The sequence below is a fragment of the Alligator sinensis genome, unplaced genomic scaffold (assembly GCF_000455745.1).
Source record: "Alligator sinensis unplaced genomic scaffold, ASM45574v1 scaffold111_1, whole genome shotgun sequence".
NCBI classification, from domain to species: domain Eukaryota; kingdom Metazoa; phylum Chordata; order Crocodylia; family Alligatoridae; genus Alligator; species Alligator sinensis.
Window position 1 is genome coordinate 2,417,970 of NW_005841875.1, and position 25,738 is coordinate 2,443,707.

General features: G+C 45.8%; 1 protein-coding gene across 5 annotated transcripts in view; it reads right to left on the minus strand.

Annotated features, from left to right (window-relative positions):
• Positions 1–1,219: 1,219 nt before the first annotated feature.
• Positions 1,220–25,738, minus strand: part of JADE2 (jade family PHD finger 2) — a 144,580-nt gene continuing 120,061 nt past the window's right edge. For 3 of the 5 annotated variants that reach the window (XM_025196052.1, XM_006017204.3, XM_025196054.1), the window contains exons 9-12: positions 25,675–25,738; positions 17,942–18,059; positions 10,851–10,979; positions 1,220–6,788 (exon numbers count right to left, since the gene is read on the minus strand). The exon at positions 25,675–25,738 is cut by the window's right edge and continues 419 nt beyond it. In XM_025196052.1, the coding sequence (XP_025051837.1) occupies positions 5,902–6,788; positions 10,851–10,979; positions 17,942–18,059; positions 25,675–25,738 (1,198 nt within the window). In that variant the 3' untranslated portion in view covers positions 1,220–5,901. The remainder of the gene's footprint in view (positions 6,789–10,850; positions 10,980–17,941; positions 18,060–25,674) is intronic. The other 2 variants (XM_025196055.1, XM_025196053.1) reach the window with 2 other exon arrangements.

The following is a 25,738-nucleotide window of genomic DNA, read 5'->3' on the forward strand; positions in this document are numbered from 1 at the left end:
TTAATAAACTCCATGATAAAAGAAGTGGAACGTTTCCAGGCTCGCCCCATTCTTACAGGGGGCTTCTTCCAGAACGTCAGTGCTCAGCGAGGTAGAAACCTTTGTCTAACTTCCAACCTACATTTCTTCAAGACCAAGTTATATCATGTTTATTCGTGTGTTGTACGTGTGCCTTCAAGTAAATCCACTTTTTTTTCCCCAAAGGAACACAAGCCCCCCCTTAAAAAAAAAAAGTAATATAATTATTTCCCTAGTTTTCTTACCCTCATTAAAGCAATCTTCTTTTGGTTTTAATAGAGCTTCCTTTGTTTTAAAGGTGAGTGTATTCTACAAACCTGAATCCTATAAAGATAATGGAGAATATTTCCTTTTCGGAAGCTGTCACATGTTGCCAGTATTTGAAAACCAAATGATGTGCAAAGGAAAATGTAAGTCATTGTTACAATCTCTTTTGGTTTTATGCCTTGGTTTTTATTGCTATAAATAGAAAAAGGAGTATTACATTTTCCCTGAGTGTCACATTATCTCTTGGTGTGAGAACTTTCTCCTCTGCAACCCTGTCATCCAGAACTTCCTCCTCATATATCTCCATCTCTTCTCAATTCTTGGCTGACAGCATCTCCTTTCCATTTTCACTTCACTTCTCCCTATGGCTGGGATTGCTATTGGCTGCAAAGCATTTTGGGATGCAGGTTGTTTGAAAGACGCTGTACTAAATAAAGACGTATTTTGTTGTGTTTCTACCCAACCAATGGAAATACAGTCACCAGAGGACAGCACGTCAGCAATGAGAGTCTATACCCCCAGAGGAAAAGCAGCTCCTCATTTATTCAATACACTCTATCTACGCCACTTATTCACAATGAATACAAACCGATTTTGCATTCTGCTAAAATGTTATAAAGCCCTGCTCAGCCTCCCCCAAGCAGTGAATTACAGAGCTGACAAACATACCTTTCCAGGTGACTTCTCTAAGTGTTAACTTATTTGGGGTGATAGATGGCTATTGCTCATTGAAGGAGACAGGGCACACACGTATCAGACTACTAGGGAACTAACAGTCAGCTAACCTTAGCAGGAACAAATGAACGTCCTATACGTAGTACAACCGGATCCCTCTTACCAGGGAAGGGGGGATGCGGAAGAGATGGGTCTTTTGATACCAAGGTGTATTTGCTCCACTCGAGTTTGTTAACTACATAATACTCTAACACAAACGTACACATAAAACACTGCTTTATTGACTGCATTTGCCAACACATTGAGGAATGCAAAGGTTTCTTCATAAGCAATGGGGCATGGTCCCAATGTGTATTAAAGCATACACTGAATCTAAACATGATGAAAATAATGGCAGACAGAGCTATTCCAAGGCAACACAAATAGCATGCATAATACAGTCTCACACGGAACAAGTTTGATACATTATATTGCTTTAAGGATTAACTAACATGGAAAATGTACAAAAAGGAGAAATAGGTTTTTGCATTAATGAAAAATACATTTTTTTCTCTACAAAGGAATTTCTAATACAAGAAAATAAATATTGCAACATAAGCCAAAAATAATTTAAAATTGCTCTTTTCAATATATTTTCAATATTTCTCTTTTATATTAACAAATGGCACATCACGTTCTTTGAAACAAAGAAAACAGAAGGGTTTTCTCCTCCTGTGACATTCATATCGTTTCCTGTAACTGATGTGAAGCGGGTCTGTTTCGTGTGTGGAATGGAGCAAAATACATGGGAATTTCCTTAAAGAACAACCAAAATTAACACGCTGCCCTGGCAACAGAAAAAGAGGTCCCTTAATGATGGGGTTTTTGTTGGGAACTAAGTGACAGGCTCATGAAAATAAACAGGGCTATGTACAAAGGGGGAGTGAATCCTGGTCTCTTCTTCATGTTGAAATGGCTAGTACTCCATTGTGCTTTGAGGGAAAATGTCATCCAAAAATTAGACATTAAAAAAAAAAAAATAAAGGTGCAGAAGATCTCCAATCCAGCAATTCCAGAGGAGCAAAACTATGTAGGGGAAAATGAATGTGTAAACTCAGAACTGTCTTCAGGAAACTCCACTAGCCACCAGTGTTCAAACACTAATTTTGATTGTTCTGTATGAACGAGACATGAGTGTTGATCATATCTACTTGTGTCATCATCTTATTAACCCACAATTGTGGTGCTTCTTCTCCAAGGAAACAGGTCCTTTTACAGTGCAAATGTCAATTCCTGCAGTTTATACATCATCTTAAAGACAACATTTGTTTAATAAAATAAACCATTATATTTTTTTCTTTTTGTTCATTTCAAAATACATTTACAATACATCAAAAATATTTCCCTGGAACATTTTTCTCTTTCCTCAATATTAACATTTTTGTTATGAACTAAGTAGGTGGTGAGGATGTGGGAGCAAGGGGCATGTGGAGTGTTTCTCCCATTCAGGAACCCAGCCAGGTACCAAGTGCCTATTGACTAAGTGCTGGCTCATTTCCAGGCGGTTTGCGAGGCTGCTGGAGGGGCTGCGAAAGACAGGAGAGGGGGTCTTGGATTGGCTTGGAAGTGAGGCTAGATCTGGCCTACTGCCCGCAGTGACCCCCTCTGCTCTCTCCCGTTGGTCCTCACCCCTTTTGCTGTGAGCCAACTCCATCTGCGACCAGCTTCCCTACCAAGGAAGCAGGAGCAGGCTGGCAACATGGGCGTGGAGATTTCCTCCCAACACCCACTGCAAGCCTTGTTTAGGGTGACCCCATCGCATTTATGGCGCAGCTCATTGTGTGGGCACTCCTACAACACCTCCAGGGACTCCGCCAGGGCAGGATGAGTGCAGCTGGGAGCGTGCGTCAGCCTTGGATTTGGGGCTTTGCTTTTAGATGCAGACACGAATGATTGTTGTTTCTGATGCCGGTGAATTCAAGACTCTGGTCATAGGCATCCCACAGCAATTACACAAACTACGGAGAGTTAACTGAGCCACAAGACAAAGGGTTAAACATTTACACCCAGTTTGCAGTGCTTTCATAAACAGGGTTTACAAAAGAAACATTTTCTGCCACTGTCTATTAAACACTCTTTTGGCTTCTCTCCCAGTAATTCTGATAAACTCTTCTGTTCGCTTCCTCTCATTTTACAAACCATCCAGGCCAAACTTGGCCCTTCTGCACGTAACTTTATTCCCTGATCCCAAATCATGATGTCTGAAGTCCCGTGACTGTTTAAAACAACCTTTTTTTTTTTCTTTTGGTTCTGAACTCTTTCCTATTCACAGTAACAATGGAGTGTATCACAGTGCTGCAGACGACTCAACAGAAACATGGAACCATTTGGATTTGGTTGTTCTTTAAAGTCCGTCCCCGTTTGCTTTCCTGTACGGAGCAGGCAAGGAATGCAGAAGCTGATGAATGAAGCTGTGTACAGTGAAATTTGTGGATTTGTTTTACCATAGTTGAAGTCAAGCACACGGAAGCAAGATTCATTAAAAAGGCAGCATACTGATTATTGTTATGACTCTTATAACTAGGATACTGTAGCTAAAGCTAGCAAGCCTGATAAGATAAACTAAGTCCTATTTACTGTATTTAACATTATCTGAACATACTGAGCCTTAATTAATGAGCAGGTTTTAGTTTCCAACCTCAATGAATTATGCTAAAATTTATAACCACGTTTTGGGTGGTTCCTTTCTGATTTGTATCGGTCTTCTTTTTGCTAATACCGAACATAACAAAATTTACCAAATGAGGGAAACACCCAATGTTTGGTTCTAGAGTCGATTTCTTTCTTTCTTTTCTATTTTTTAAAGCAGTTGGGATTATCCACGGATGTGTTTACTCGGCCGCAATTTAACTGGTAACAAGGACTTTTGAAGGCTGGTAAAGATGGTTTACTCTAAAACACCATGAGAGTCAATTTTAGGAGTCCCAGAGTTTCAAAAGAAAGCTCAGAGTGGAATGAGCAAAAAGCGTCAGAAATCAAAACGGCAGGATGCGGTCTCGGCGACGGGCATCCTCTTCAGCAAGCTTGGAATCTATCGCCTCAGCAGTGTGTCATGAATGTGTCTTTAGTCCTTTGTTGCTAAATTACATCCAGGTTTTCAAAATGACAAGTTTCCGGTTTCTGGCTGTGCTGCTTTACTGTCAAAATATTCTTTGGCATCCACAAAATGATTTGACTGATTCGTTTGACAACTGCAAGGTTTTTGTTTAAAGTGATGGGTTTTTACCAGTTGCAGAAGTGTCCCAGGTATGGTTTGTGGTTTTTTTGTTTTGTTTTGTTTTTTGTTTGTTTTTTTTAACTTTTTTACTTTTTAAAAAACAACAGCAACAACAACAACAAAAGTTTCAGTGAATTCCTTTTTTTTTTTTTTTGTTCCCTGAGCTCACACTGGGGTCACTCCAATAAAACATGTAGCGCGACTTAACTGTGACCTTTGAAGCCAAAACTGAAGTAATGGTGCAATTAAGTGCAAACATGGAAATTTGCCTGACTCATAGGTAACATGGGCTTTTAAAACAACATTTAAGGCTTACTGGGGACATTTTATGCATTAAATTATTGTAATATTTAGAATGTCAGCTTCTGTGAATCACCCTCCTACGACGAGTCAACAGCTTTTAACTAGGATTTAAAGAACAAAAAAAAAGATGGGGAGGGATAAACTTGTTGTTGTTATAGTGTTCAGTAGGAAAACAGGATGATACAGGCAAATAGTTTAATTTCCTCTAAAACGATGTTACATTTAGACCTGGGGCCAAGCATCCACAGCTGTGAAAGGGAGTTTACCTGCACAGCTTCCCACACAGCTGAGTGCAGCCTCCATCATTTAAGATGAAGTGCTGGCATCATCTCTTTTGCCTGATCAAATGCTTCAGCCAAATCAAGGTTTCCCCTCTTTTTTCAAGGAAATGTTTCTCCTCCACCCCACTCAATTTTGGCCCAACTGTTTTGGTAAAGGCTCCTCAATTAACCTGAGTAAATTGTTTACAATTTGCAAAACAGCCTTAAAGCGTTCAAATAACCTCCAAGGTCTACATCGCATCACCAGATACCCATAGCTACTCAGGAGGAGTATTAGTGGAGAGCAGGAGAGCATGGCAGTTCTAGCACAAAGATGTGTATCTTCTATCTAACCAAAGCCTCGGATGACTTGCTTACAGTGCTGCCCAACTCTGGCTCTGACAGATGTAGTGCTGGGGCACATCTTGGCTCTTGACCCCTGGACGGATTTTGATCAGACTGAAAAGGTGAGAAAAAAAAAGAATCAAGGATTTAACAAACTACAAATAGGATGTTGTTTTCCTCCACCCATAAGTGCTTTCTTCCAATGAGCTTTTTGTGCTTTATTCTCTTAGAATCGCTTATCCTACTCCTTGTGTACACGCATACACACCCAGGGTGTTACTTCTTCGCTAAGGGGGGTGTGTGCGTGTGTATGTGTAGGCGGCTATCATAGTACCTCTACTGCGCGCCCTGACGTACAGGGGCAGTAATCCCAGGCAGAGCATGAAATCTGTCTGTCTTTAAATAATGCCCATAAAACTGTCATCCCTGCAGAAACAACGGTTACTGGCTACATCAGACCTCTTTATTAGGATTGTAGGATGCCTTCTTGCTCGTTGCTTGCAAGCACAAGTCTCTTAATGCGCATGCTTGCGTTTCTTTTAACTGGGATACCGAAGGTAACTAAGGAGGGACAACTACTGTTACAGTAATCTATGTTGGTGAAGCTTAAGCTGTATCTCAGGCATATAGAGAAGAGAAAGACAACAGTGCTGAATTTTAAACTATATATACACATTAAAAACCCCCTTTGTTATGATACCAGGCAGAAATTGAACATGGCAGTTGTAACTGGGTTTAGGCCTCGTAGAACTGTCACAGTTGGGAAATCTAGTGGAGTTAGGATGCCAAAATACTCATTCTGACAATATCCTCATTTCCTGAATCTAACTGGCTCCGCTGCACGCGGCCACTACCGGATTCCGTGTCGGAGTCGCTCATTTCTGCATCAGAGAAGTAGCCATCAGTCTCATTGTCAAAATGGTGCAAAAGGACCTTTGACCTTTCACTGACTGGAGGCCCGTTAATCGTATCAGGCTTCTGGATCGGTGACCTCCTAGTCCCTCTGTTGTCCTTTGGTAATTTAAACCTCACGACTGTTTTCGGACTACCTACTGAGTCAGGCACTTTAACCAGGGAACTGGGCTCAGACTGAGAGCAATTCATTGTCTCCTCATCTTTGCTGACAGAGCTTCTCAGACCCGAAGAGGCATGAGAATCATTTGCTTTTGGAGGAGGATGCGAAGATCCTTTCTTTGCCGCTTTCTTAATTTCACCAGCCCCTTTGCGATCTGCGTGAGGCTTTGCCGTTCCTTTCTCTGACCTGCTAGGTCTTGAATTGCGAGCAAAGGGCTTTGTGGCATCGTCCGATAAGTCACTGATGTTGTTAGTCCACTGATCGGAATCCCCCGCCTGGTGACTCTTGAAGAGTGTGTTCAAGCCATTTCTTGACAGTTTTTTCTTAGTGTTCGATCTGGTTTTGCTTTTAACTTTCTTAGTTGCTTCGCTCTGCTTGAACGGGGATTTCAAAGAATGATCCATCATAAAACTTAACAAGGTCTCTTCATCTTGTAAAAGCTCCTCAGAAAGGCCTGGGGTGTTGTCTTCGTGATGGCCATTGTTCAAGGACCATTCACTCATTGTCATGTTCTCAGTGGTAATCTGAACAGACTGGGCCAACCAGCTGTTGAAGAACGTCCCATCTATAGGAAAGGAAGTTGACAACCCTGAAAAATAATCAAAAGACAAAGACACTTGTCTAAGAATTCAGAAGCATTCACGGTGTGCTCAGACTGCAAAGCTAGTCTAATGCAATATCAAAACTGTAAACTGTGATAAAAAACCCTGGAACAATTCTCTGGTTCTAGGCAAGGCTCCTTGGGTGAATTTGATCTCTTTTATTCTAGGCAGACATTCAAGAATTCAAATGTCTACTGCAATACGCCATGCAGCGTGTGAGACACTGTACGTACATGCTTTGCCTTAGGTAATCCTGGTAAATTGTGTGTATACTGGTAAATCCCATACGTTATCCACACTATTCGCCAAGCATAACGGTGTCCCTAGATAAGTCTTCTGGAGTAAATGAACCTGGATCTAAACCTGGGCTAACTGAACCTGTTCTCCATGAAGAACAGACAGAATCCTAAACTTCTTCAGAGGTCGAGTCACTAGAACCTGGCAGACCGACAGCGTGCCAGTGCAGGTCACCCTGTGTTCGTGGCAAACAAGATACAGTACTTAAGCTAGATGGACCGTGCACGCTGTGAAGGATGAGTGACTGGGGAGAACTGGACTGACAGCCTAAGGCATCTAGCCATCCTGAAGTACTACAGTCCTTTCAGCTACAGGACAGTCATATACAGGAGTCTTTCAAGAATGGGAAGGAGATGAAGGGCTGGATGAACTCTAGTCCTGCAATGAGAACTCTGCTCTTACTGTAGACCTTTGCTTTGGGATGGTGAGAACCCGCAGGTCGTAATGCTTGTGCCAGGTGGGGGCACAACCTTTATAAGAGCAGCTAGGTAAGAAAGGTGTTTGGCTGGAGTCCTGCTGGGAAAGCACAAAGCAAAATCACTGGTTCTATACTCCCTCTTTTAGCCTCTTGAATCATAATTTTAGTATCCTCAACTCCCTGGAAGAAGAAAATTAAGCTTGGATCACTCCAGTCTGAATGGAACAAGGTCAAAGCTGGAACAAATGAAAAGAGACAGTCAGGATTACTTCGAATAATTTTATAAGCCCCAACATGTGATGGCTGCCTTGCAGCACACACACAGTCACAGGCAAAGAAAAGTATTGTGTGCAGGACGTGGCATAGCTCAGAGCATCAGCCTCCCTCGGTCGCCAATACCTGCAGCTCCTGGCATCAACCCCACATGATGTTTCTCACCTGCAGCACACTGTACAGGGCTGGGGGGAGGGAAACTCTTGTCTCAATCCTGCAGGTGCTTAACTGCGCACTAAAACACAACCCATGCTACTCCTCATCTGAGCTTGCATAGCCAGAGATGTTATCAATGAGCAAAAAATGAGAAAGCCCTTTTTGAGAGCACACTGTATCTGATGCCCCCATCTGCAGCAGCACTGTCTGAAGGCTGGGGAGAGTGTGTGAAAAAGTGTTTCCTCTGCCTTGTTCTAAACGTCTCTTTTCATTTAAAGAAGTGTCTCCTTTAATCTCTCATTCTGGGGCATAGTAGAAAGAGGGGCCAACTGGATAAGCTGCTAAAGCAATCAACCAAAGTACAAGGCAGGACCCAAGGTTTAATGAAGAGTAGGTCACTTGCTCTGTGCTCGATAAAGCAGCAGTTTCCTCAAATAAGGATCTGCCTTGCACTATTCATTTTGGCTGCACAAAACCTGCAGGCACTTCTGAGCTTGGACTATGCCAATGTTAGTAGAGATGCCTCCTTTAGATTTAAAAAAAGGGGGCTTGATTTTAACAGACAGCTGTACAGCCTCTGCACACACAAGCTTCCAAGTCAAACAAATGACGTGGAAGGCATTTCAGATGGACTTTGAGGTTTCTAATGTTGAACTCAACCTTAAAAGTCACTGAGGTTGAAGGCTCGTTGACCTGAGTGGAAGCTGTGGCTGAGGACTCAAAGAACTTCAAGATACGACCTCCTGTTGCTATGATAGTTTCTTTAGGTTTTAGCCAAAGTTATTAAGACAGGCAGTGATTAAAATATCCCAATCAGATGTGAAACAGTGATTATTAAACAAGAGAAAGCTGTTCTGATCTGTGACAAGTGACTCTAAAATAATACAGCCACCACTACTTTTCTTAAGCTGTCATATTTCCATAGTACTGCAATGCACCAGACTTCTTTTTTAAGGCAAATCCCAATCATCTGATCCCAAGAACCTGGTTAATCCTTACAGAGAACACTTACTGAACTATACTAGTTTATTTCTTAAATAAAACTGAAAGCAGGAAAACAACACGTGCTGTGAAGAAGCAGATGTGTTAGATGCACCTACTGCCCTCGCATTCCCAGCAAAGCCCAAGCCAAATTCTTTTCCTCTGGGTCTACCCTGCCACCAGATCAGGAGATGAATTTCCCATTGATTGCCTGGTCTATTGCACTGACTTGAGAGCAAAATACTGAGCAAAGCAGAGCAGAAATAGAGAGGGTGGAGGGACAGACTTGTGAGGAATTTTAAAGCCAGGCAATAAGAATGAAAGGTGATAACAGAGGGGTGAAGGCAGGAGAGCCACTGACACAAATGAAAGGTGCAAGTGCTGGAGAGGAGGAATTGCTTGCAGTAATAAGAGGACAGACTATTCCTGCACTGGCAAGATAATTAGCAAGATGACCTAATAGTAAATCTGCAGGTGTGTCCCAGCTCAAATTTCTATGACTGATATTTGCCAGGAATTCAACTCTAAAAAAATGGCCTAATGGAAAAAAAAAAAAAAAAAGAAAAAGAAATTCAGAGCCCTGAAGACCTGACATAGAAGGAATTCATGTCTTATTACATAAGGAAGCCATTCCTGTCCATACTTTGTAAACTTTTATATGCAGTTGTGTGTTGGTGATTTAAACTCAGTTCTGCCCTATTCTTTTTAAGTGATAGCACAATGCATGACAAACCCCTCCATTTCATACTGGTAAGAAAACACTGCTGTGGAAGATCACCACAGAACTAGCTACCTGACTTGACATCACTTAAAGCTGAGGACTCAGGATACCATCTAAGGGGGGGGGGAATAGTGCTAATGAATATCACAGGCAATCTCAAGGCACCATGTAAGATGTTTCAAGGAGAAAGACTCTAGAGTATCCTTGTTAGCATAATGGGATATCTACTCTAAATGTCCTTTCCCTGAGAAACTTTCTCTCCCTACTATTATGGTTTCAGAGCTATCAAGAGGGGGAAAAAGGCAGGGGGAGGAGGGCAAGCCAGCCAAGTGCAGGATACAAAGCACCCCCCCCCCAATTTCTTTGGCTTCCTAGTGCCAGACAGCTCCTTTCTAGGGTTCCCAGGCTTTCCTCCTACATGCTGATTGGGCAGCCAGCCCCCTTCATGCTTTCCTCACACCTGTGGGAGAGGAAGGGGTTAACCCATTGCCTGCCAGTGTTTAAGCCAGGCAGCCTGCCACACTACATGGGCATGTGGGGTGGGGGTCACAGATACTGTTTAAACATCAGAAAATAGATCAGGCATCAAATTCCCTGTAAAACAGAATTTGTGGCTGCCAGGAAAGAGTTTTTTTTCTGGATGTCTGTTCCTGTGCAGTGCAGGAAAGGGTTAGAGCTGATGGAGAGGAGCTAGTTATGCATCACAATACTGGGGCAGTCTGGCTATGGGGAAAGACAGACTAATGCTGAGAGCAGAGTTACTCTGCACCCATCTCATGGCCGGCCGTGGCTGCCAGCACAGCTACCTGGGCCATGCAGTTTTTGTGATGGAGGGCTGTATCCCCAGAAAGGAAAATCATCTTTTCTCATTAAAATATCTTGAATGTATTCTTCCCTAGGTTCTCCCAGCCTGAGTGCAGCCTTCTGCCTAATTGCTGTGTAGTGTGGACAACCAGCCCCTCCTCTGGGATCATGATGCGGGCTGGTTTACTGCGTGCCTGGCAGCACGGAGAGGAAGCAATGTAAGGAGCTCTCATAGTCCGTCTGTCACTCAGCAGTGGTGTGTGGGAGCACGTGGCCTCCAGAGCTGCCGCTGCCACTTAGACCTAAACCCCCATTTCCCAAACAACAAAGCCTTTCCGATTCCACTGACTCCTGCCTTGGCCAGATGCTTTAAGGCCATGTTCATTCAGTCAAACTTACCCAGCTGTCCCAATACTGATTCACTCCCTGATTTCCTTTTTTCTTTCTTCTCAGGACTGCTTTTTCTCCCATCTCTTCCTTTCCTTTTGGGGTCACTTTTCTTTCCCTTTGTTTTCTTCCCAGTTTGTTCTGTTTGGGTTTTTTTTCCCCCCAGAAAAAAAAATAAAAATAAATGTAAGATCACCTAATCAAGGCATCTGTGATAACAGGTGACTTTGAAGAGCACAGGAACCTTGGGATAAGGGTAAGGAACTAGAGCAGTCCTTACTAACCAGCTTCAATGAAGGAACACCAGACTTCAATCAAACCTGGGACCAAAGTGCCACAGGAGAGCAGTGCACCATCATTTGGGCAAGTGGACGTTACTTTTCTTACAGATCCCACAGGTTTTGATTCCTACAGGTTATGTGAAGAAGTAACAGGACATAAAGCACTTAAACCCAAGCTTAATATAGGCGCAGGAACGGCTAGTGGATGGCTCACTTGCTTAAAATGCTTTGCTAGATTAAGCCCTTTAGTGCCAACGGTTTCTGTATTGAGAAGCCAGATGGGTAAAAGTCATCTAACCATTGCAACCTTTGCAGCTGGCTGTATAATGCAAACTGTGTATGTATATCACAGGCAAACACACAGGATTTATCCACGTTCTCTGCCTTAAGAGGTATAAAGCTGCAACACAAGTTTGACAAAGATGATATTTTACAGCATTTTTCAGCAGACCTGTCTTGATTTGATCCTTCTGATGTAATAACTACTGTTGCTTACAGCAGGAGAAAAAAAAACCCAACCTATAACGCTTTAAGCACCGTATTGAACCTAGCTAAATGGAGCAGGAAAGACAATGCAGCGCTGCCTACAATAACCCAGAAACATAATTCATAGCCATTTGGACATTCAGCTAAAAATCAATATGTACTAAATGCTTTTGCATATCAACTGGATTTATTCCTCTTGGGCAAATAGCACTATTTATGTACCCTATGGAAAGTACAACTGTTATTACCAGGTGAGATATTCAAAACTGTATTCTTCTCATTCATGGCATAAACCTTCTCCTAAAGAAGTCCATGCAAAAATTCTTCTTAACATCAGTGAGGGGGGGACAGGGTCCTGAAACCAAACGCAGAGGAGATTCAATTGCTGAAGGGACTGGAAATGTGATGAGACATTTTTCCTGGATTGATCATTAGCGTGAATATGACCCAGGCTGGCGATGACCAAAAGCTACTCCATGTGCTAGCTGTACAAGGGTGGAAAGGTAGGAGCATCATGTAAATCCCCCCCAGACTTGTTAGCAGCTTAGCAGTGAACCTCTGGACTGAATGAGCCACGGAGACTGAACTCTCCTCTCCCTCTCTGAGTCAGGGGTGATATGCGCTAGTGCGGGATTTTGCATGAAGCCTGCCTGACAGTATATGTGGATCTAGATTCAAAGAATATTTACATTTCTGGGGTTGCCAATCCAGGACCTTCTCATAAGCAAAGGACTCAGTGAGAGAAGGAAAGAAAAGCAGAACTGGTATTTGCTATATTCCTGCCAAGCAACCAGAGAAACACAGACATATTTTTCATTTCACTTACAAATAAAAATATGACTTTGTTTAGACAGCACAGTGGTGCTAAACAGAAACATGAATGTTACCTTTTGAAAAGAAACCTGTCAAAATAGCAGCTACATTTCAAAGTCAGACAGCCAGCAATAGACTTTCCATTTCATGCATGGCAGATATGCAAGACAGAAAAGGGCTTGTTTTTATGTGGGAAATTCCCCTTTGCTTTAATGAGCATCTCCTGCCTAAGTCATCATTCATCAATGGGAAAATAAACCCCCCCAGGCTCGTAGTTTTACATGGAGACCCTTCCAAAAGAAAACGAGCCACCTGGTTTTGTTCATTAAGTACTGTGCACTATAAGTAATAACTACGCTCAATTGAGAAAAGTGATGCAGATTTGTTTTCCCTTTCCCCAAGAAGTCAGGGGAATGGAGTGCAACGAAGTTAGGGAAGCTGTGTGTGCGAAATGCCAGGAGAACAAATTTCTTCTCTGCTTGCAGACCATTTAGTTCTGCATAATGAAGTAAAAATGGCCAATAAATTATCTAAGGGCTTGATCTCGCAAAGGACTGAACATTTCTAAACTCCCGTTGACATCAATAGGAGTTGAGAATGCTTAGCAAATTTCTGGACACCACGAGAATTTTGCATTATCGGGCTCTAAAATGCAGCCTATCTGGTATGATCAGGAACCGTGGTGTAGATTCATGATCATGAACCGTGGTGTAGATACTGACACAGGAAGCACCTCTGAGATAATATTTACAACCGTGAAAAGAAGATGTCTTGCTGACTCTGTAGCAGAAACAACGCCGAGTCCTAACGATCTTAAGGAATCAGCCTGTGTACGAGAGATCCTGTTCACTAACTGGTAATCGGGGCCAACACAGTAGGAGAGCATGTGCTGGATGTGAGGGAGGAATTACGGGAAGGGACAACAAGAAAGCATGGGTTCATATCCTCTGTTTCCAAACACCCGTCCCAGGAGAGCCAAATGTCTGCTGTAGCCGTAAGTGACAGCAAGCGGGGCCACCCTGAATCAGCTTCCAGGAAATTAGTTTTCTTTTTTGGTGGGGGAAGAGTCTGGGCTAAAGATCAAAAGAACGGAAATGTAACTCTCAGGAAGTTTTTGGGTTTGTTTAATAGCTTCTGAGGCCGCTGGGATTACTGAACTAATGCACAAACATAAGACTCGGCATAAGAGTTATTATTTATCCAAACACACGGTAAGTAGAAAGTCAATATGCAATGTTTTTCATAGATCCATCTACTCTGTGTCATGGCGGGGCCAGTGCCTGAATGAGCTGTTTATCTGTCATGGAAACAGCAGCTAGGAAGTAGGGCCTGATTTTTATCATGCCTGGACCAATTTTAAACTCAAGCAACACCACTAACTTCAATATATTTACTCTTTTGACCTGCATGAGTATAGATACAGTCAGAGCTAGGCCCGTGCTCTACCGCTGGGAACAGACACATGCTAATATTCTGTTCACATAATACATGTCTGGGTCTCTAACAGGCTAAAGAAGCCACAATTTCTTCTCTACATCTGGATTTGCAATTATATGGCTTTTCCCTGCTTCTTCTCATAGAAAAGCAAAACTCAAAGGGACTTCAAAGGGGGCAGGACCAGGCTGGAGGGCCCACATCCTCCCGGGCATTTAGATGCCTAACTCTCAGTGACTTGAAAGGGCATGCAAAGACCTTTAAGGATGTGGTCCTACACTCCTGAGTTCTTCTGCATCATGTCTATGTCACTAATGACAGCAGTCATCACCAGAGGCTACCAATCAGTTCTCAGCCTTAACAAAATATCCTGTCCTTTGAGACAGACAGCTCAGCTCCAGTCAGTTCAGATCATAAAGCTAATTGGCAAATGTGTGCCATTTGGAGTAGGAGAAAATAGCATTTGCATCAAAATGTATTAAGTAATTACAAAGCTTGCACACAAAGCTGTCACATGAATCAGTGGGTAACTACAGTATTCTCTCTGTGATAACTCACCTTTAGGCAGCAACAAACACCGTGTGAATCAATCTAGTCTTCCCTACGTAGACACACAACATTTGTAAGGATAGTAACCTATAGCACCTGCTCTCTGAGGTTCCCAAAACACGCTGCCAGCAGGGATGTTGGAGCTCAGACCTGACAACAAATCTAATCACTAGGCATGACCAGTCACTACTGGGTGGCTTTGTTGTAAAGTAAAGGGAAGTGCAAATTTTAGTTTTAATCATAGAAGTGTGGCCAAACTGCAACTATTACCTGGAAAACACATCGACAAAACGTATGGTTGCATTCACTAAGGACTACATTTCTAAAGGGATTTCAGTGTCTTAGGATGCGGGGTGGTGCTGAGAGTGATCTCCAGAAAAGCCAAGGCACTGAATTCCCATGGATTACAATGGCATTTGGTGCCTAACCTGCTTTAGGCACTTCTGCCTATTCTGCTTGGCTGATGCTCAGCTGTAAATGCAGTCTGAGATTATACCACAACTTGCCTTAAAATGACCCAGACTGCTGTGAAGCGATGTGGACTGGAGCAGCATCCTGAATCACACAGCAGTACTGCACTAGCACCACAGAAGCCCATGTATAATACTGCTATTCATTCCCGAGCCGTGGCTAGGCCACTCTTCAGCCTCCGTGCAGCAGCAGACTTCCCTGTTTTGTAACACTTGTCACACAGACAAGTTTGTAGCTGCACAAGTTCTTCTCCCAAATCTACCCAGAGTGTGTGTCTCTCCTCCAGGACCAAGTGCAAAGCTAATAGGTGCCTTAGAAACACCACAGCCAGATAGATACGGGCAAGGCCTTCTGCTCTGTTGTCAAGGCACATCTCTTGGCAGAGATCTACCTGAAATCTACCTGGTGGGCAGAAGAGGTTCTTTTTGGGGCATCTGACATGGACTCTCCAGTCTGCATGGTATTTTTCTAAAGTGGAAGAGGTACTACACCATGTTTGCCCAGCACATTGTCATCTCGAACACGTGTGCTACAAATAAGCTGGAGAGAGCATCAGGGTACAAAAACTTTCCCTTCCCTTCCCTTAATGTGTTCTCTCCTACTTGCCTCCTGTCAGCCAACCCAATCTTCTGAGCTTTTTTTAGATTTTTACGAGTGGGTCAAGATCTGGAGGAATCACTTCACCGGAGTCAAACTGAGCTTTGCAAATAACCATCACGACCTCCCTGCACCCCAAGTCTCTCAGTGTCATGAGCCATCCCATCCACCTGAGCTTGCCCTCCCTGAAGGAAACCGACTTTGCTTTGGGAGAAAGTATGCCGATGATTTAACAGACTCAGGTGAGTAAAGCCCTCAAGATCTGTCTCTCTCAATGCCATCCTATTCAGCCTGGCATTATATATATATATGACACTGAGAGACTTGGGGTGCAGGGAGATCATGATGGTTATTTATTGATGGTTATATATGGATCATTGATGGTTTTATATATATGTATATATATGCACACCCTCTGGAAATAAAATCATGCAAAACTGTCCACTTGAAAACCATTCCCATTGTTACAGACAAGTAATAAATGTCCAGATCTAAGTTTTAAAACTTCAGTGTTAAAGAAATGAAAACCCTCATCCCCTTCAGGGAATTCAGCGCAGTTCTGATTTCTGGAATTCAATTGCTGCCCCATGACAATCTGGTTATTTTGAAACTAGACTCAGGCCCAAAGCAACACTCTCACCAGAAGACCATGAGCATGAGGGATGCGCATGGCATTTTCAGACAGTGTTGAGGACCCACAACTCAAAATGGGGTCAATGAACTAGGTCCTTCTACTGTTGTCCATCAGCAATCCCACGGATTGCAATGGGGTGCTTTGTGGAATAAAAGACCATTCAAAATAAGTCAGGTTGTTGGAGCAGGTGCTCAAAACCTCTGCAAACCAGGCCCTATAACAGCATCTAATCAAAGTCCTGCACTGCCACGTCTCCACAACACCCGGACAGTTGTGGAAACCTGCGACTCTCCCTGGGACTCCTGGGTACCATGGGCAGGCAGCTCCTGACATGCTCAGGCTTTCTCGTGTGAATATGCTGTGGGCTCGTATCTCATGTGAATACACCGTGTGTGACTCCTGGAGTGTTGTCTCTGCACCACGAGGGGACCTGGGACAGCCTAACAAGAGGCATTTGAATGGGATCCGAGTCCCAGGCTTTTGCACATGAACATTTCTCAGACTCCAGAACTTCAGTCAAAGGGAACTTTTGTACAGGAAAATGCAGTCCAGAGAGTTCCTGAAGAAACCCCAAACATGCGATGCCTTCAGAGGCAACTCCAAAGCCACAAACAATAACTGACAGAAGAGCCTGCCAAAGAGCCAGATGCTGCTACTGGAAAAACTGTTCTGCCGGCCAGGCGGTGGGGTCCTGCGCTGCCGCTGACAAACAGGGGAGGAATTCATAGGGTGCAGGCTCAGCCACTGTGCTCTTAAGAAAAGCAAAGAGGAAAGAAAGCAGCCGCTCTGACATTAGTTATCTAATACAAACTTCTAAGGGCTTCCCAAACTGCATGCGTGAGGGTCTCTGCAGGTCGAGGCGTAGAGCAGGGTGAAAAGCAGACTATTAAAGTTAAAAAGAGATGGCACCTAGAAGCCAAAGACATCCCATCAGCAACTCAACCTTTGATTGCTCACAGAGCCAGAGGTCGCCGCAAGGAATCCAATGCAACTAAAACATGCCAAGGAGCCAGATGCTTCAGCTGAAAACCCCAACATTGATAGCTCTGGACCCCGGAACTGCAATCACCATCCAAATAGGAGGTGGAGACGCAATGGCACAATGTGCTCCAGCAAGAGCATCTCCGTCCTGCAAGAGTTGGCCAGGCCCATGTTGTTTTAATTTAACTGTCAAGCAAATGGCTGAATGTTTCTGGCTAATTTATCTCTGACAACTGAAACATCAGTACTTTGGAGAGGGTCAGTGACAGCTATAACCTCAGACTCCTGGCTGGGCCATGGGACAAATGTCTTTCTTAATATGACAATAATCATCAGAATACTTAATCGCCTACACGGGCCTTTATTATCTCATAGCACATGACAAGGAGAGTGGGCACCACTTCCCACATTGTCCACTTGAGGAAACTACAACTCAGAGGTTAAAATCCAGCTTCTGACTCCTGAGCTGGGTGCAGCTCTTCCTGACTCACAGGTGAGGCCAGAACCCTGGATCCTCAGTCTCATTTGGGCACCCGCTCGCTCCCACTGAAATGACCAGACCAGGTTGCATAGTGAATCTGTGGTGGGACCAGTCTTGACTCCCAGGGCTGTGTCCTAGTGTCCTACTCACAAGCCCACAGTGGATGGGGCCCGAGCCAGCAGCTGTGCATAACTTGCTGCACTTCTCAGCAGCTGCTGCAGCCATGAGTTTATTGTCTAAACAAGGGGGGGGGGGGCAGTCAACTTGGCAAGCTTGCCATCACTGCACCCTGGAGATGTCCTTATGGTGCACAAGAGAAAGGAAAACATCTGTAGTAACAAGTTCTCCCAGCCCCAGCAGTAGCAGCAGCCCCTACCTGGATAAAAATCCTTCTCAATGAGCTTCATCTGGAGATGGAAGATCTGCTCCTGCAGCTTGCAAATGGAGTGTTTCATTTTCTCCCGCCTTGTTACCATGTAACAGAGATTTCGAACCTGCGAAACACAAGACAGGGTTCCTACTGTAAGCAAGGCCTTGGAAAGCTCCAGGATCCCAGCAGTGCTCCTGGAGAGTCAGCTGACACGATGCTGCCTCTAACTACTGCCCCGCATCTACTGCCCAGAGAAATCCTGGCCTCCCTGGCCTCACCCTTTCTGTTCGTTTCGCTGTTGCCTGGACAGCCCTGCACTCCTGGTGCACTGAAAACTCCCCCTGGGGAAATTCTGAGTGGGCCAAGACTGCAAGACACAGGATATCACCAGCTCCAAAACTCCTGGCCCAAATCAGCTAACGGACATAAAAATAACGACATTCATCAGAGAATAGGGACAAAGCTTGTAGGCCCCTTTCAGATCCTGAGAACTGGAGCCCCACCAGGGAGGGGAGAGGGCAGGTACATGGTGCAAGTGTCATTATGTTTAGTAAGGCAAGGAAGAAACAGGATTTCTAGGGGCTCAGACCTGCTCTGGCAGATCCCTCTCTGCAAACAAGGTACAGTGAGTACTCTCTAAGTGCAGTCCTTCAGACGCTTCCCAGCATGCTGGGATGAAAGGTGCCAGGGATGCACCCGCACCCAATTCAGCTGCATTCCCTCTGAGATGTGGTACACTGCTGTCCAACCCATCAACCCTCCTTAATACAAGGCAGCCACGTTACGGCTGCCACCTGCACAGGGAAAGGAGCGTCTCTCTGCTTTCTTCCCATGCGTGCCCTGTGCTCGGGTGCAGAGGAGTGCAGTACAGAGGCTGTCCTCCCATTCCACTACCCCCCAGCATCTATGGAGGGGCTGTTTTGCAGGCCTTTCTAATGCAAAGTGTGGATGCTTGGTGGTATGGCACACTCAAAGACCTACAAAGGTTTCTATACACAGGTCACCAGACACAGCTTCAGCTGTGCACCAGGGCACAGGCGCAGGTTTCTGCTGCTGTGGTACCCAGTTTGGAGAGCGGTTATGCCACTAATCTCCTTCCTAAATTCTACGCTCTTCTCCAAGGAAACTGAGGAAACGAAGCAGGATAGTGCTGTGGAGTGCTCGCACTGTACTGGTTAGAAGCTGCTCCTCACACCCTTTGTATAACATATGGCGTATCCACAAACCCCGTGTGGTCACCGATCTGTGCAAACTTGAACATCTTCCGCTGAGGGTAAGGATCAGCCAGTTAAAGTTTAACTTTTACCATCCCAGTCAAAGTTCAACAGCTTGAGCTCATAGGAAAGCCCCGGACTTCAGCACCAGAGATGCCAGGTGCCTCGGTCCAGAATGGCTCAGGCAAGCAGGGAAGAGGGAGAGAGATTTCATCTTCTGCATCTACTTCCTGGTGCAACAACTCTGGATTGACTTCCAGCACCGGCTGTGGGGTGACCTTTAAACCAGGCTATTAATCTGAATGAAAGCACTGGGAGACAGAACCCATGGGGGTCAGAGTTTAAATTACTTGACCATCTTACCCTGTTGGACTGATGGGGATTAGCATTGCAACCACTGTGGTCGATAGCTGGGCTTTAATGTTACATGGTGGCTGATGTTTAGACACCCACCGAGGAAGCGAATGACTCTGAAGAACTCTGAGATCCTTGGATGTGAGGAATATCTTACCAGAGAAGAGCAAGGTATTTCTTGACATGCAGAGGTATAAGAAGCACAGTGAAGGTCTGGCTGACACCGTGATCAAAACTGCCTACTATCAGTTCATCAGTGATTCTCCGATGACTTCAAGGGGGCTACACCTGCTTACCCCAGCTCCCGATCTGCACTGTGTGCACGCATGTGTACATGGGTAGAATTTTCTTCCCATTTGCACTCGATTTAGAAACTTTTACAAAAACTCCTAAGAGCCCAGTGGTATATTGCCCCCTTGGCTGAATCCTGCCCTTCTCATGTACATGTTACTTCCATTGATACCAACAAAGAAGCTTCATCTGAGCTTGGGCTACGGGGTCAGGCAGTGAGGAAAAGCAACTGTGGGAGCTCACTGAACTGTTCACCCTATCCCTGCTACTGAGCGACTGAGAGCCAGGGGCTGATCACAAAATTGGCTGTTGCTCTAAGCCAGATGCTAGGACACTGCACATGAGATGTGAAGTACAGAATGGATAGCGGGCTGGAACCTCAGCTGGTGAGCACTGGCCTGGGGCCACTGACTTCCCTGAAGCTGTGTCGATAAACACCAACCCAGAGCCTGGCCCACCGCCACCCTTTCTGTTGTTTATTCAGATGAATCAAATATTAGCTGCTAGTTGCTGGCGTATTGGGTCTAGCTTGGAGAATGCAGCTGAACTAGAGAAACTTTCTAGCTGCAAACAGCAAAGCTTCCGAACTAAACCCAGTCCTTAGGGAGTCAAAACTGTCCTGGATGCGCCAGAGGGACGGTCACCTCCTGAAGACCACTTGTGATAAACGCTCCACAGAAGTGCTCTAGCCAGTACAAAACCTGGCCACTTCAGGAATTTCAGCAGGGACAGCAACCCGCCGGCAGACAGCTGTCCCCTCCAACCACAGGGCGCCTGCTGCAACTTCCACCGCAGAAGGAGGGGAGGGGAAGGGGGAAAAGTGTCAAGTTACTTCCTCACAGGTCAGTCCCACTGCAGGTACAGGGTTCCTGCAGCTGGGCGATGGCCCGGGAGTTCAGGATCAGCCCTCAAGCTAAAGAACTGTGGCCCTGAGCTGCTTAGGTGGTAGCAGTCAAGTAGAGATGATTCACATGCACGAGGGACTAAATCCTGTCTGTGCCAGGATGCCTCCTGCCATGGGCAATTGGTGCCTCCTGAGTCTGGGGGGCACTTGCAGAAGCTGGCAGTGGTGCTGGCAGTGGGGATGGGGCTGGCAAGCAGACTGCAGATGCCATCAGCAGCGTCAGCGGTGGGGACAGAGCTGGCGAGCACTTGCGCATGCCGCCGGCGGTGTCGGCAGCAGGGATGGCTCTGTCAGGAGGGCACGTGCCTCCCTTACCAGTCACCTATGCCTCCTGCACTCTTCGCACCAGGGATGGCACCACGTGGGGCTGCAACAGTGAGCTGTGAGAGGCACTCTGCTGAGCAGGAGCAACACATGCCCCTACAGCCTGTTGGATTTTGCTGGTGGTGGCACTAACCAGCTTGTACAGGGAAGGAGCTCACACCACGTATTAATGAGAGTAGAGCTCGGCTCTACTCCAGTGTAGGGATAGAAAACAGCAGCTCCCCCGTGGCAGGGTTTTATTTATGGTCCAAGTCTTTTCTCAGGCACCATCGGGGCAGGGAGTGAGGTAGCAGAGATGTCGTTTTGCTTCTGCCCTCGCCCACCTGACTTGCTGGAAGCGCCACACTGAGTGAGCCAAGCTCTCCTCTCTTTAACACCTGGCGTGAGCTCCTGCCCTGTGCAGGCTGGTTAGTGCCACCAGCAGCAAAATCCAACAGGCTGTAGGGGCATGTGTTGCTCCTGCTCAGCAGAGTACATCCCACAGCTCACTGTTGCAGCCCCGTGTGATGCCATCCCTGGTGCAAAGAGTGCAGGAGGCATCCTGGCATGGACAGGATTTGGTCCCTCATGTGCACGTGAATCATCTGTACTTGACCTGAATAGCCCATCATGTGCCCGTGTAGAAACTACTGATAAGCAAGCCAAGTCAGCACAAATGCCAGGTGATACCAGCTAATGTTCGTGTGTGTTGGAGTGATGCTGTGACTGCCGCCTCAGTCGGAAGGGGCAACATCTTTTAGAGGAAATGGGGAAAAGACAAAATGCAAATGGGATCTAATCTGACCTGACAGGGAATATTCACTCAGTGTCTTGACTCTCCCAAAGCTGAACTAGATGGATGCCCAGGAGCAGAGCTACAGGCAATGAAGCAGGAAGGAAAAGTTGGCTCCCAGGAGCTGAATAACTTGAGTGGACACATTGGTGCATGCCCATAGCCTTCTCCTTTGGGTTCTTCCTTCCCTCCCCAAACCATGAAGCGGGATTCTTTATGATTCACAGCCTACCTCCTCTGTAAGAGTTCAGGAGCCGCTGTGCCTCTAATGGTGACACATCAAGCCTGACCTTTTCTTTCCCTCTTCCCTAATGTCTGATACCAAAATGATAAACAGCAGTCTAGGTTGTCAGGGGCTTTTTTTTTAAAAGCTGCATTGCCTGTGGTAACGGAGACATCGTGTATTTACATTTGCCCCACACTATATTTGCTCTCTCTTTACAAATGAATTAATGTGCATGAATTTTCACATTGACAGCAAGCTTCCAGCATCTGAATTGTAAATAGCAGCCTAGACAAACAAAACAACTGCTTGTAACCAATGTCATTAAAGAGGTAGAGTCCCTCTGCTCAAACAAATATTGTGCTTTTTAATGCACCAGGGCAAGCCTAGCTATTTGCTACTGATTTTTTTCAATCTTAAAAATAAATAGTTAAATACAGACAGAGAGAGAAAGCAGGACCCCAGGAATGGAGCCGGCTTGTGTAACCAGCAAGTCCATGCCCCGCGCAAGCAGGGTCAGTACCTGCAGTACATTTTCTAACAGTCTGTCCCAGTCAATGGGGCATCTGTTATTTCTCTTGAGCAGACAATTCTGCAGTCTAGGAGCTCTCGCTTGCCAGGCTTGATAATCAGCATAACCTTCTTTCTAAATTGGATCGTGTTATTCTAATAGATCCTCCTGCAGCAACTCAAATATTGTTTTGCTCTCTGGCATGTTCATGCCCTTCCAGGATTGCAGGTAGTCCTGTTGTCTCCTTCTTCCCTGCAGAGCAGTTACACATGCCTTGCTCTCTAATCAGCTCTTCTATCGGCTCTATGGATCTTGCCTGAGCTGCATCTTTTTGGAGTTGACATGGGATAGACTTTACTGCCAGACCCTGGTTCTGTGAGTGACAGGCTCATGCATCTGAACAGCTCGGGTCCTAGGAGAAGGTTATGCTGGAGGTTATGTTCTCCTTCAGAACAATTTGGAAGCACTTACTTCTGCAGGAGGGAAAGTCGCTCTTTTTTGTTAAAGTTCCTTACATGAAGATGCAAAGGAGTGATTCAAATGCTGTATGTTTTACTATGTCCCCTTCTTTCTGTTCTGGATGGAGCCAAACATCAAACTAAAATTTCTTTACAAAGGAAACCGTTGCCTCTGGCAACTTTTCTATCAAAATGTTTGGCAATATTTTTCCTCTCTGATTTTGTATTCCTAGAAGAAAACATCATTTGCCCTCTGCTTTGAGACTGCTGCTATTTACACATTTACATTGCTAAACAACCCCCATTCCCTCGTACCCAACCAGTCTCAGATGTTGATATGACACTCCTGGAAGTGTACAGCTTTTTCTCTGCAGCTGATCTGAGACAGCTAGCTTGTGGAATAAGCTACAAATGTCTTACTGGAATGCCTACAGTAGAGACACAGGAATAGACAGGAACAGGGTAGGGGGATTCCAGCAGAAAGGGTGTTACCCTGATTGAACCATGAAACAGGAAAGGCAGGAACAAGGGAGGATGGGGTAGGCAGTGAAGGGGACTTTCACTGTAGATAAGGAGATAGAAGGGTTGCGACTGTCACAGACAAGAAACCTGACTGCAGACATCTGCATCCAGTGGAAGGTCTCCAGGCAGGGCGAGGCTTTCCCAATGGGCAGAGGAGGGACGGCAGAGTGACTGAAGCCTGTGCCTCGACACCACAAGCAAACAGCTTGGTTTGGACTGCACAAGGTTGCGCTAAGTTTCTGGGTGACTGGGCTTTCACGTCAGTGAAACAGAGAGGCTCTGCGGGCCTCGCATTCCTGGAAAGCATTAGCGAGTCATGCTGAATGCTCCTTCTTTAAAATCCCAGTCCTGGTAACAGAGAAATCCTGATGCACTGCAGGGGCATAGCCCAAGGCTACAATATTTCCTGTCCTTCAATAAGCACGCACCTTTCTGCAGGGCCTTTATTCTGAGGAGCTAAACATACCTGATTAACAGGGGTCTTACAACAGCCTTGAAAGACAAGGAAGGCGTCAGCAGGCCTGGCTGCTGTGCTCTCTGTCCAACCTCACCTGGGCCCAAGGGTCTCCTCTGCTGCCGGTTAAGTAGAGGGGACAGTGCTGGCTGCGCTGCTGGAGGGGCCTGGCTGTTGGCAGGAGTCAAGTGCTCCCACCGTGCCGGCAGGAGCAGCAGGGAAGGTAGGCGGTCAGAAGAGGTGGGAAGGCAAGAGCAGCAGAAACAAACTCTCCCTCTCAGCCTCCCAGCCTCCCTCCGGAGCCACACAGACACCCGCCATGACCGCTGCCAGCAGCAGAGAGGACCTCTAGCAGTGCCTCTGCCCTGCTGCAGCAGAGGCAAGGCCCCTATGAGCTCAGAGGGGTTTCCATGACTCGCTGACGTGACGTCCTGTGCACCGTTCCTTCCTGCGACAATGGTGTTTCCCAGCCCTCTTTCCCCAATTTTGTGTCGTTTCACGACACATTTTGTATTGCTTCCTCCCCTCTTGTTTTTGTCTCCTCTGCACAGTACCCAGCCCCTCTCCCAAATGGCCTCTGCTTCCCCCTAAGTCCTGCTAGCTCCTTTCAGGTAAATGAGACTGACACAACACTAAGGGCACTGGCAGCGTGGCGCTTCAGAGATCCCCTCTCTTACACATTTCTCTTTACTGCCTGCTTACATGCACAGAGCCAGAAGCCAATGCAGCAGGGGAGAGCAGACGGCATTCAGTGCAAGAACTGTCACAAAAGTTTATTACTGTAACTCTGCTGACGTTGATTCTTCCTTAACAAGCCAGCGTGGTGCCCTCAAGGACATGGGCCAAGTGGAGGACTGTCCTGACGGTGGCCTGAGGTGCAGCAAACCTTTCTGGGCACCTTTCACTGTGATGTGCCTGTGTGCGCCAAAGGTCTCTGATCACACAGCAACATCCAGAGGAGGTGCTCTGTGCCCCACATAAGAGCAGCACATCCATTGGCCCCATGTTTCACTCATGCCACTGTATTTGTCTTTACTATTTGCTTTTTAAAAAATACTCAAATTCCATTTCTGTGCCTAACGTGGTTTGCAAGCTGGTGAAGGGGGTGGAACTGACACTCAACTATTGGCACAATCTGGCTCCCCTTCAGGTTAATGGCCCTTTATTCCCAGAGCGGGCACAGCACAGGTAGCTGTGCTGCCTTGGCAATGGGTCTCTCCACTGTGTGAGAGGGCTCCCCTCTGGAGCGGAGAGCAGAGGTTAAACTCAATGCACATTCAGTCATTGATGTCACTGCTGAGACTCTCAGGAACTCGTTTCAGCTGTGCTGGCATCCTGTGATGAAGGCACATATCCGTTAGGACCTGAGCTGGAGCAGGGAGACAGTATGACTGTGACATTTGGCCACATTTTAAAAAGAAAATATTCCTGTGCTTATGCAGGAGGAGAAAAAAGAGTGAAGAGGTCGGGGTTGGGGGGGGGGTGTTGTTCCTTTCTTTGATAACACACCAGTTGTTTTATGCAGAACTTCAGGTACCGAGAGCAAACAGACAGGGCAGAGCAGAAGAGTCACAAAATAGTACTTACAGTGGCCAGACCCTGTAGAAGAGCTAACCAAGTCGACAGAGATGAAGATGGCTTTTTCCAGCAGCTGCCTGCTGGAAGTGTCTGGATGACTGGGAGAGAATCAGGGTAGCAGAAGGGGTACTCACCCTCTCTAGGTCTTGCCTGAGATGTGTGAAGAGCTTTAAGCGTCTGTAGAGCACATCCTGTTCC